General features: G+C 43.0%; 1 protein-coding gene across 1 annotated transcript; it reads left to right on the top strand.

Moving 5' to 3' along the window:
- Window positions 1–977: 977 nt before the first annotated feature.
- cfap91 (cilia and flagella associated protein 91) lies at window positions 978–12679 on the top strand. Its single transcript, XM_030787608.1, has 17 exons — window positions 978–1065; window positions 1200–1276; window positions 2234–2373; window positions 2685–2768; window positions 3048–3101; window positions 3426–3610; window positions 4303–4468; window positions 4745–4902; window positions 5285–5464; window positions 5724–5836; window positions 5939–6058; window positions 6602–6673; window positions 6859–7005; window positions 7590–7811; window positions 8646–8794; window positions 11246–11337; window positions 12357–12679. Exons 1-17 carry the CDS (start codon window positions 978–980, stop codon window positions 12677–12679), a joined length of 2370 nt encoding a protein of 789 aa, XP_030643468.1.
- The last annotated feature ends 216 nt before the right edge of the window (window positions 12680–12895 follow it).

Consider the following 12895-nt stretch of genomic DNA (forward strand, 5'->3'; position numbering starts at 1 on the left):
ATGACGTCACACGAACCATACGGAGAATCTGAGCGAAAACTTTTATCCGAATTAATCGCGTGCACTAAGGCACTAATATGTTAGTTTCAGGTTTCAGGTTTCTTTGGTGCCCAATATCACTGTTTACATGCCCACAACAAACAAAACAGGATGGCACCCCCTGACTTAATCCTCACAGTGGGCACGAAAAAATTCCCCAAAAATCCAGGTCTAACAATGGAAAAAATGGAAGAAATCTTGAGAAAGACCCCTTCTTATCCAGTCAGGTGTGTAATAGGTGTCGACCCAGTGGGCAATTACAAGTAATACAATAATAATGCAAAAGAAAATACACTCGCCAGAAGACAAAATAATGACAACAGAAGCAGGACGAGGGGGTGACTGACAGGAAGGATGAAGAGGTCGGAGGGGAGTGGTGTCATGCATTGTGGGTTGTTATCGGTGCACGATTTTGCTTGCAAAGGATAAACAGGCCATCTCAAGAATGTAATACTGCCCCCTAGCGAGTGGTTAGATGCATTTCATGCGCACATAACTTGTAAACGTTGTCCTCCATTTGAGGTACATTTTGCAGTGGATGGTTGGATTGATAAGTGTGGAGGACGCATATTCGATATGTTTTAGCTGTGTTCAAGTTTGCGAAAAAAATATCAGGGAACTTTGACAGATTCTTGATTATTTTTTCGTACCTGGTATTCGGAGTAACACGTAATATGGTTCATCTATGGTTCATTTTCGTACCTGGTTAGCGTTCTAACCAGAATTCGTCATCTAAATACGAGTTCTGGTTGGAACGCTAATGTGCGCTTTGAAAATAGTCGTCTCGTGACGACCGTCAGTTTACAATCTCCATGGTTACGGACAGACTCTGCTTGAGCTAGAGGGGCAGCAGCAGCCTACCAGCTGTCTGACAGACATTTAATTTCTTTCACTCTGTCGGATATGGCTTGTATTTAACGACAGTTGCCCTTACAAACATGAGTGTTTCTAAAACTGTTACGTTTCCCAGGAACAATGATTTTAGGAGAGGCTTTAGTGAACAGAGAGCATATGACCATCTGTACGGTGAGTTCTTCCTCAAGCCCTAGTCAGCTAGCAAATATGATTACAAAAAAAAACAACCAATAATAATTATAATCACAGTAAAACGCCCTAAAATGTCGCTTAAATGAGAAAGCCATTTAAACTCTCTGTTTCAGATCCGGTTTACACCGTGTCCAGTGAAGTGGATAACGCTCGACAAAGTTTTAGAGCAAACGCGTCACTGGATCGAGTGGTGAGTGATCTGCGGAAGATACCGACTACTGGCCTCAATAATGACTGTCAGAAACCTTATATTCGTGAAAATAGCTCATTTATCTCATGGCATTATCACAAACTAGACCCCTTCACAAACTGAACGCCCTCTGTATTAAATATCTACAAAGATTAACTGTGAAGATTGAACTTTGACGTTAATACCTTGCGGCAGAATATAACGAATTTACTTTTGAATGCTCTTCAGTATCGAAATTCAAGTCAGCTGACAAACCACTCCTCATGATGTTTTTAGAAATGTAAGAGAAAAGACTTCTAATAGACCTAAATGCCATTACACAGAAATAAATCGTCTCTGTATTGTCTCTTTCGAACTGATGTAGTAACAAATTGTTTTTAGTCTATAGCAGGGCTTGGCAAATCTGGTCCTGGAGGGCAGATGTCCTGCTGGGTTTTTGTTTTCACCTCTTAGTTACCTGTTAATTTTCACCTTGAAAACAGGTGTACCAATCACATAGTGTATTTAGATAGTCGACAAGAAAAACAGCAGGACCATGGCCCTCCAGGACCGGATTTGCCCACCCCTGGTCTATAGTGCATATGTCTGCCCAGCCTGTGCACCATACACTAATGATGGCAGGGGAAATGAAATTAGTAAGTAAAAGCAATCACATGACATATGTGGAATTATGATCGCAATTTCCATCTATCTGCCTATAAGGGAATAAGCACTTGTTTTCCTTCAACAGGCTCTGTTTTGATAATTATCCAAAACAAAGTTTAGTCTAAATTTAGTGTACCGTTTTTCTAAGGCAAATGTAAAAAAAAAAAAAAAAAAAAAGAAAGAAAGAAAAAGGCCTGGCACCTGTGAAAGCTTAAATTCGGGATATTCTTGACAGGCTAAGAAACAGCACATTTAAATACAAGTTTAAATTCGTCTTGCTCCATTGTTTCATAGCCTCTTGTTGATTTTCAGAGGAAGGTTCCGGAATTCAAGAACATGTTTAGTAATCTGCCCCATCACCCCAGCTACACTATGCGCCTAGATCCACTTCACGCCTCCACTGACCAGCACTGGAGAGGACAGGCACGAGAGAACAGTACCCAGCTGACAGGGTATTGTTCTGTCATTACTTCATTGTACCACTATGTGTAAAAACAAAAAAACAAGAAACACATATACACACACACACACACACACACACTTCTTATTTTATTAAGTGCATTCTACTTGGCTTGTTAGATATTTACAAGTAGGGACAGATCACACGGAGGTACCTGAGGTCATTTTGGGCTAAGCTGTTTTTTTCCTGAATAATTCCTCCAAAGATTAGTGACCAAAAGAATATCCCCACATCTCAAAAATTCTGCTGACTGGCTGGATAAAGATGGAAGTGAGCTTTTTGGTCTTTGTGTTTGCATGGCAGAATCGCACCTCATTATCGCTCTCAGGAAACAAAAAACAAGGAATGCATTGTGACTGGAGCTGATGGCTGGAAGTATTTCAAACGGTAAGAAAAAGAAAAAAAAAAAAAAACAAATCTACGAAAACACTGCTTTAGAACAGTACAAGCCCTGACAGGGTCATGGTTTTGACACTATATGTTTTGAGAAAATCCCATGGATTTCTTATTGCCAAAATTGAAATTGAAATTAAACAAAAAAAAAAACCCTGTAATAATTATAGTCAATGTAACACATTTTACTGATCTACTTGTCACTTTTTCTCCTCCACCTCTGCCTTTGTCTCTCTCTCTTTCTCTCACTGTTTGTCTATTTCTCACTTTCAGTCCCGTATCCATGTTTGAGCAGATTCCCCCTTATGTTGTCACTGCCTTACACAAGTAAGTCTAAGAGTCACGGTGACAATGCAGTCATAACCGACAAATGGTGTTATCATGGACTGAATATCAATAAAACGATACACTGATTCCCCCTTATGTTGTCACTGCCTTACACAAGTAAGTCTAAGAGTCACGGTGACAATGCAGCCATAATGTACAAATGGTGTTAGCATGGACCGAATATCAATAAAACGATAAACTGTATGGACAAATAAGCATGTGCTCTCAGAGTGATACACTGCTAGGATCAAAAAGGTCATTTTAACAATCCTCCCTCTGTCTCTCTGGCCTTATGACAATATCGTTTCTTTTCTCCGCACTCAGCCGTCACCCTTACCCCGACACCGCTGGGGGCCAGGAACGCACCCCGACCCCGTTCGAGCGCACGGTCGGGGTCCAGACGATGTATCGGGAGAGCGAGGCACAGACTGATCCTTACTCACCCCTCTACACTCTCCGTAGTGGGGCAGAGCTCCCTGAACTTCTCACGATGCCTAAACTAACATGGGGTACAAGCTCCAGCACACACTACCCTCCAATAGAAACGGATACAATAAAAGCCCTACTCTGTGCAGTTCATTGTTTTTATGTTGTCGTGACGTGATCTATGTGCATCAAGACATGAATTCGGTCCCAATAATATTGTTGTTATTATGAGTGGTAGTAGCAGCAAAAATAGTAGCAGTTTAAGTTGTCTTAGTGGCAGCAACGGCAGTCAGTTTCTGATATGTATTCCAGAATGCATCCTTTCATATATCTGTCAACGGCAATGCCTTGATGATGAATGTATACATATACTACATGTATAGATGAACACACAGAAGAAATATATAAAATTTCTGTGCGTCACTAATGACACTGACGTGGAAAAGACAATAATGATTTTGATTTCACTATACGTACACCCCACATAACATACCTAACATTTTCCTGTGTTTCAGTATGTAGACTGCAAACTGAAAAAAAAAACATTTAGTGGTATATTTATATTGGAGCAGGCATTTGCCAGGCACTGTGCTGATAGTATCTTGCCCTGTGTTTAAAAAAAAAGGTCTTGTAACAACTCTGCTGTTTGTGTTGTCCTGATCATAGCACTCAGGATCCTGTTGCTTTGCTGTATTTTGTCATCCCTCTAACATTTGAACGCAAATGCATTTTATCTGTGCAAACTGGTTTCACGGTAGACATGCTGTCTCTTCAGGCAGTGGGTTACCGGCTGGACTGACAGAGGTTGAGTGGATAGAGAGATCACGCCAAGTGGAGAAACTGCCAACGCTGAACGACCCCAGCCAGCTGGGCAAGGTCAAGAGGACGCTGAAAAAGATGGAAAGGGAGAAGTGGGCCATTAGAGAGAAAGAGATAGAGAAGTTAGTGACTCTTCATCACATTATTTATGCAGTTATAAGGAAGGTTGAATTTCAGTGTTTTCTACTGCGATTATTTAAGGTACAGGCTCTCTTTCCCTCTCTCTTATTTCTTCTTTTAAACTACAGCCTCTCTCTCTCTCACCGTCTCTCTCTCTCTTTCTTTGTCTCTCCGTCCTGCACTCACAGTCTGTGTGCGCGCGCGCACACACACACACACACACACACTCACATACACACACACACACAGACATTCACACAGTGACTCTTTTGTGGCAGGTTGCAGGAGGATCGTCTGGCCTTGAGTATGCAGAACTTGCTCCAGAGGCTCGCCCAGCGGAGAGCTGTCCGAGCGGAGTGCCTGAGTAAATACGCCTCCCAGCAGCAGCAGGAAAAGGAGGAGCGCATGAAGAAGAACCAGCGTGAATATGAGAGGAGTAAGACAGTCAGACAGAGAGAGACAGCCAGACCTCGTCGGTGACACACCTATTTAAACGCAGCCTTCTGTGAACCATTGGCAAATTTACATGGAATGAATTATGGGGGATTTTTCTTAAGTGTCATATTATTCCTTCCTTGGAGACACAGATAGGCCACTACTTGGTAATGTTGCTGACATGGTAACACTAATGCAAAGAATCCTGTAGGAACATTTGGGTAATCCTAAAAGGTTTTCTGTAAAGGATTCAAATCCAAACCCAAAGATTAGGAGAGTACAGTACAATTATTACTTATAAGTATATCACAAAAAAATAATATTATAGACATGTATAGAGTCTGCTGTTGTTTGGGAATCAGTGTTGGGATTCTCTTTTGTAGCGCTGCGGAGGCTGTTGGCAAAGAGGAATTTGGGTGGACGGTCCCTGCGTCGTGACATCATTAAGGAATATTCGGATTATGGGTCTCAGGTTTATGCCCCTCTGACCCGTAATGGAGTATTCCTTGACCAGAATGCCCAACGCTATGTGGTTGACACCAACGTCCTCGACCACTATGAAGGTTTGAATATTTGAGGGACTTTTGATTCTACATCAGCCTGCCTCAGAGAACTTACAGCAAAACCAGAATCGTTCTTAGGTCTTGGATCAAAGGCTTGTAGTTTACACCATCCAGTACTCTCAGATTTTAGTCTGTTTCTCTTTTAAAAAAAAAATCTAGAGCATTTTTTTATACGCCATGACTCTCATAAATCACCTGTCCGTTCTATTCATGTTCACTCACCTCCTTTTGTTTTTGTTTGTTTTTGTTATTTGAACAGCTCTGTTGAAGTTTGAAGGAGATCTCCCAGCCTCTGAAGTGGTGCCGCTGATAAAAGCTCCCAAACTCAAGCGCCCTACCTGCAGGGAACTGAAGAACATGAAGGACCAGGAAGTAGAGAGCTTCTCTGATCCTCTCTGAATCTCACCAATGGGTGTTAATAAGCAGTGCTGCGTTCCGTGACAAGTATCACACTGGTCTCCTGTCTCGTTCCAGGCTTTGAAAAAGGAGGTGCTTCGCATGGAAGAGGAGAAGAAGAACCCTCTACGCCTCCTCAAAAGGATTGAGAAACCTGTCCCTCTACCCCCAGCCCCTAAGGTGGAAGCCCCCCCTGAGGTACATGTGCTTTAGCATTAGAGATTTTAAAAGCTATTCCACCCAGTTCTCCACAGTGGCTATGGTTAAGGAGCAATTGCAGGTGTCTCTCCACAGCACTCAGACATATGCTATGCAGTCAAATGAAGCTCCTTGTCTTCTTTTCTGATTTTTATGTCGTTTTCTTTCTTTCTTTTTTTTTTTCCAACGTCATCCACAAGTGAGAGCCCCTCCCAGGCAAAGGCGTACTTAGTCTACTTTAAAACAGATTGCACGCTGATGTTGATAACAGTGTAAACGCAGACCTCTGATAACAAGTTCACAGACGTGCTGCATGCCACACTGTAAAACAAACAAACAAACAAACAAAAAAAACAGCATGTGTTTTGAACCATGCTGTAAGATTTTACACTCCTCTGGACAGCTGTGCGTCTCAGCAAAATCAGCCAAAAACGAATGATAATACGCATGAAACTATTCATTACACGTATTGAAGCAAACTGGGTGAAAAGGCAATAGACCAGCGTGGCTTTAGGTGATTGTGTTCCTAAATGTCTGCTGCAGGGATATGAGGAGAAGGAGCTGGCTGTCATCTTCCTGCAGAAACTTCTGCGAGGTAGAGCTGTACAGAAACAGGTATGAGGACAGCGCATATGGAAATGGAATTCTGTGTGCATAATTAGGTTTTTCTGATTTTGGCAATATTTCATGCTGAGAAGTGGTGGTCTATCTGAAGGAAGCAATTCTTTCAGTTTTTTTTTTCTGGAAATGCACAGCAGTGTTCCCATAACATGTTTGCTCGCTGTGTTTCCACCTGGAAGATGTTTGAAGGTTTGGAGAAGCATAGGAACTTAATTCAAGAGCTGCGCACCACCCATGCTCTGCAGAGGGAGGGACAAGAGCTCCAGGAATCAGAGAAAGCAGTCACACTGTCTCTACAGAAAGAGGCAGAGCGACACGCAGTAAAGGTAAAACTGAGGACAGAAATCAGAGAAATATTCACGTGCACCAGATCACAACAAAAACCTCATCTGTCCCATGAAAATGGCCCCTTCAGTTCAAATGCACGGTCAAATCTAATTAGATATCATTTTATTTGAATGGTGATTGATTGATTGATTGAATTAAGCACTTTTAAGCACAATTAAATGTTGCTGATGAAATTCATGTTACTTCTATGTGAACTTAGACTGAATGTTAGTTCAATTAGTAACATTTGCTCGATTCAGTCAAGGCAGTGACATATCGCATGATGTTTTCCAAAAGAATTAACTAATGGATTTTACAGTGGAGACTGATCTTGAGATATTTTTTTGTATTTTTTCTGCTGAGAAAGACATTTTACATCTCCAAGCCCATCTGTCTGGTCTGCAGTACATTGTGTGTGTGTGTGTGTGTGTGTGTGTGTGTATGTGTGGTTAAGGTATGCTTGAACATCCTTTTTTAAACAAATCCAGCTTACCGCGGGATGGCATTGACAAATGCGATTTTGCTCTCCCTCTCCCTCTTTCTCTACTCTTTAATCCTATGTGTCTCTGTCCATCTCTGGCAGGTGTCTGTGAGGGACAGCCGTGTGGCTGCCCTGTCAGGGGCCATGGTTGTGGATAAGCTTGACGCCCTGTCCCTGGTGCTGGTCAGACTGCAGGATGAGGAACAAGCCCGTGTCTTCATGGCCAAGGCTAACAGGGTCCGCCACCTTCGTGTGGCCGAGGAGAGTAAACGGAGGCAGGAAGAGGAAAAGAAACGTGCTGAAGTGGACGAAATCTACAGACAGGTCACTGTTCCTCCTTCCTCCTCCTCCTCCCTTGCCTACATCTCTCTCTCTCTCTCTCTCTCTCTCTCTCTCTCTGTCTGTCTTTCTTTCTCTCTCTCTCTCTCTCTTTGTTTCTCTCTCTCTCTCTCTTTCTCTCTCTCTCTCTCTCTGTCTCTCTCTCTTTCTTTCTTTCTTTCTTTCTCTCTCTTTCTTTCTCTCTCTCTCTCTTTTTCTTTCTTTCTTTCTTTCTTTCTCTCTCTCTCTCTCTCTCTCTCTCTCTCTCTCTCTCTTTCTTTCTCTCTCTCTCCCTGTCTCACCCCCTCTCCTGCTCTGTCTCATGCCAGGCTGTCTAAATAACATTATAAACTTCAGATCTGTTTTTCCTCCAGATTATGAAAAAAGCCTTAGGTGCTAAATCCTCAGAGATTTTGCAAAGTACTTCTCAGCACATTAGAAACAGCTCTGTTTTGGGCTTTATTTGCTCTTGCCCTCTGTTTCACTTCTTTTCAGTTCTTTTAAACAACTCTCTCATCATATTTCACTTCTATTGTCTTCCTTTATGTCTTTCTCTCCCTCCTGGGAGTATTAAGTCATGCCCCACCTTTCCCCCATTTCATTCTCCCCACGCGTTTTCTGTCTCTCTTGTGTTATTGCCACTGTCCCAAAATCACCTGTATACTCAGGTCCATTTTTTAAGCTGTAGTAATGTGTCAGTACTATGCCATTTTTTCCCCACAGAGGGAATTAGGTTCAGTGAAGTATCTTAGTCTTTACCGTCTCTTTATTGAGAATGTTGACTCTTTGGGCCTCTCATTAACAGCCTTCACCTCTGAGCTCTGGGCTTTTCGTTGACAGGTGGTGAAAGTGCACCAGGACACGGCGGATCAGTACCTGAAGGAAGTGATCGAGGACACGGTGGCTCAGACAGCCGACACTCAGGCAAGAGAGGAGATTCCACGCCTGGCCGAGAAAATCAACGACGACGCCTACGCCGCGGAGAAAACGTACGTCATGACACGTAGAGCCCTAGAGCTGGTGCACAGGTAAAGGTAGAGTCACAGGAGATGGAAACGTATGCTGGCGGTCTGTGATGTGGACACAGCGAGGCAAGAACATTTGAATTCATATTTTAGAATCTTGTATGTCTTTGTTTGAGATGCAGTGTCCTGAGTGGAATTATGCAGTACTGGTCATTGTGTCTTCACGGCCCACTGCTTGATGTGTTTTATTGATGGGGCCAGTGTGTATATACAGAGGCACAGAGTCACTGTTAGTTAGTTACCACCGGGCTTACGACTGTTTTTGCTAATGTACTTTTCAGAGAGGTTTCACTTGCGTTTAAGTTTCCACGGACGTTTACCTTACTCATACCGCTTTGTCTCATTATGAGTCTAATTACTGGAGGAAAAATTGAGTACTTAAATAGAGTATTGCTTTTATCTGTCTTTATGTCTATACGGTGCACTCTTATCTGTCTTTATAACTCATCTGCCGAAGTGACTGCTTCACTCTTAGCATGTGACCCTGCCACAAAGCCACATGCTACCTCCCACGCCTCACTGACATGTTCTGTTAATGCGGCAGCTGAAAGACTTAATTACACAGCACACCCACACAGAATCGATAATCACTGTTGACACCCACCTACCTACACAGGGCCTGGCAGCTTTCTGCTTCTCTGCTCTTATGGATTTGTTGCGGTATAATATGGCTTTATAATTGACACAGCTCAGGGGGTATTATTAGGGAGGAAAGTGTGATTATGTACGTTGGTGCTTTCTGAGAAGAGAAAAGGAATTGCTCTCTGGTGATGATTCTTCAAAAAAACAAAAAAAAAATTTAGCCATTGACATGTTACGGTACATCATGAAAATTAATGCAGTCTCTAACGACATTCATATGGCACCTCTATTACATGAAATCTTTTTTTTTTTTTTTTTTCTTCAGTGCATTAATGAGAACAGATATGAATTAGAATGAATGCAGGTTTTGAAAAGCTCTAGCAGTCATTTCTCATATCTCAGTGATATTCCATTATCCTCCCTGGCACTGGAGTTACGCCACAGGGCAGTGATACCACACACATTGAGACAAAGTGCAGTATAGAAATATCCAAAGTGGAGCGATTTATCAGTACTCGAAGTGAACCTGAAGATGAGATGAGGAGAGCAGGCAGCGGGGAGAGTGCAGTAGTTGGTGTTCAGTGGCGATAGTGATGTGCACTGAAGGTATCCAGGCGTCGTCTTCTCTCAGACTGCAGCGGGCTGGTTGACCACGTGGAGAACAGTGGGCTCGATGAGGAGGTGACAAGCACGGCTGGGTGTGACAAGGTCCTAGTACTGTCACATGTTTACTGGCAGCTTTGGAGACTGGTCTTTCGCTGCTTTCTGGTACACTGTGAGAAAGAGCGGAAGTTGTGAGCTCCAAACTCCAGTCAGTCTCATAGTCTTTTCTCTGGGTTTTTCTTTATTTTACATGGGGCGTGGTGAGGCCGAAGGGGCCCTGCTGTGGCCGCCTGCCCGCGGCTCTGCCCTGGATGGTGATGCTGAGGCTCCTCTCACAAACTATGTGGTCTTTGTTTATAAAGCTTTGAGGGGAGGTTGCTCGTTCCCCTGGGTCCTATCACCGTTGGTTTCTGGGTAGCTTCTTGGCAGCTGCTCCAGCGCTCCCTTGTGGCTTGGCGTGTTTGTCCAGGTGTAGGTGTTCTGTTGTCACAACCTTATGAAGAAGACCAGTGTTTCTCAATCCTGCTCGTGGGGGACCCCTGCTCTGTACGTTTTCCATCTTTCCCTGCTCTATCTACCTGGCTAAACTCATCAGTCGCATTATTGATTGGCTGAGCACACCTGATTTAATCAAGAACATGTTAATCACGCTAATCAGATGTGTTCAGAGCAAGGATAGATAGAAGATATGCAGAGCAGGCGTCTACCAGGAGCAGGATTGAGAATCACTGAAGTAGACAATGCAGACTTATATATATACAGGTTACCTAATTAATGGAGAGAAACAAAGCCAAAACACAAACACATTCGCACAATGCACATGATTTTATTGTATTTGTGGGGAACATGGAGGGCCAAGGCTATTATTGTTTTAAACGTGTTTTTGTCGTTGTCATTGTTAAATGTGTTTACTCATTTGCTTGTATCTTAACTTATGGAGGAGTACTGTGCTGATATGTCCAATGGAAAGAGCTATAATTTCGGTTTTTGTTTTGTTCGAATCTATGATTTTGATTTTGTTTTTGCTCAGATCTATGATTTCTTGATTTTTTTTTATTTTTCACGGTTCAGTTAGTGCCGCTTATTTTTGATTATACCTTATTGTATCTGAGAGTTGTCTTGTATGGTGTGAGTCCATGTGCTGTCATTTGTCATTCATTGTGTGTGTGTGTGTGTGTGTGTGTGTGTGTGTGTGTGTGTGTGTGTGTGTGTGCATGGGTGCGTGGACAGGCGGAACAGCCAGCAGTCAGAAGAGATTGTGGAACAGCTGGTCACCAGCATCCTCATCCCTGGAGTTCAGATAATCTCTGCCCACAACAAAGGTGAGTCACACAGCTCACTGATCATTCCTCTTTTCAAGCATTATTAATATTATATACATGATGCTATTCAGAAAGGCTACTGTTTCTCCACCACTCCTCTATGTCGTAGTGCTCCAAGTCTATTACTGCTCCATGTCTACTACTCCTCTATGTCTTAGTGCTCTATGTCTGTTACTGCTCCATGTCTACTACTCCTCTATGTCTTAGTGCTCCATGTCTGTTACTGCTCCATGTCTACTACTCCTCTATGTCTTAGTGCTCCATGTCTGTTACTGCTCCATGTCTGTTATTGCTCTATCTGTACTATTGCGCCATGACATTCTATAGAGACTGAACAACATGACACTAAAAGCTTAATTCATGGTATTGTTTAGGCCCTGCCTATATTATTCACACCTTTGTCTGTCCCCAGGACAATTCAGTCTGGAATTCAATACCAGACTGTCATGGTACACTGTGTATATGTTTGTACGTGTGCACACACATCAGTGTATATGTAGGTGCGTGTCTGTGTGTGTGTGTGTGTGTGCGTGTGTATGTGTGTGTGCGTGTTCGTCTGTGTCAGGTTTGAGAGCTTGTTTGTGATCTGACACTCTCGCGGTTTGTCGGCTTGAATTACCCATTCATTATATGTCTAACCTGAAGGCAGAATGCCCGGGTTACCTGCCTCAGAGGTCTGTTGGCTCTGTGACACACAAATATGAACCCTTATAGTTTTATAAATGCGAACCCTTTCGTTTTATAAATATGGACCCTTATAGTTTTATAAATATGGACCCTTATAGTTTTACAGTTACCTTAGCTGACTGTGAGCTCAAGACATTATATCAGCAACAACAACACACAAAAAAGCTGCACTGCTTGTTTTTCAGTTCTTTTGGGATCAAGCCAGGCATACAAATTCGCGCCTTAACCTTTTTTCTTTTTTCTTTCTCTCTTTCTTTCCTTTTTTTTTTTTAATCTCCTGCACTCTCCCTTTTCTGTCCCACTTGCATTCATACATACTTTTGCACTCTCAGTGAGGGAGGAGCAGCAAAAACAGCTCCAGGCATCCCGCGCTGTCATCACGGAGAGCATCGAAACTTCTGTCGTTCCCTCGGCTGAGTGTCAAGGGTCACTGGGACCTTATGTAGCCCAGACACTCCCCCCTCCCTCCACACGTCAGCCTGTGTCTGACGTGACCGACCATGTGAGAGAAGGTTTCTCCACAGCCCCAGATGCTACTGCCTGTAGCCCAGCAACATCCGACTCACATCCTGGGGCTACCACAGCAGTAGAGCATAAGGCAGCGGAGGTCCGAGAAACTGACAAGGACCAAGCCAAAGAAAGCGAGAGCAGCTAGAGGGAAATGTTGAGATAAATAGGATATACGTGATATGGGTTACCGGTAAATGCTGTATTTTTGTGGTTGTTGTTTGTTTGTTTGTTTGTTTTGTAATGAACGGCAACAGAAGCATATGTGTCTGGTAAAATGTATATCATGCGTTTTTCACTTGTACACACATACACACACACACACACACACACACAATAGGACCATTCTTCAGAGACTGCACGG

Source organism: Chanos chanos, chromosome 10, assembly GCF_902362185.1.
Source record: "Chanos chanos chromosome 10, fChaCha1.1, whole genome shotgun sequence".
NCBI lineage: Eukaryota > Metazoa > Chordata > Actinopteri > Gonorynchiformes > Chanidae > Chanos > Chanos chanos.

What these genes read in the sequence shown, in the direction of transcription:
- cfap91 (XM_030787608.1), top strand. Translation starts at nt 978, where the DNA reads ATGAGTGTTTCTAAAACTGTTACGTTTCCCAGGAACAATGATTTTAGG. An exon ending in AGAACATGAAGGACCAGGAA is followed by an intron (nt 5,837 to 5,938) that starts GTAGAGAGCTTC and finishes GTCTCGTTCCAG; the next exon opens with GCTTTGAAAAAGGAGGTGCT. An exon ending in TGGACGAAATCTACAGACAG is followed by an intron (nt 7,812 to 8,645) that starts GTCACTGTTCCT and finishes TTTCGTTGACAG; the next exon opens with GTGGTGAAAGTGCACCAGGA.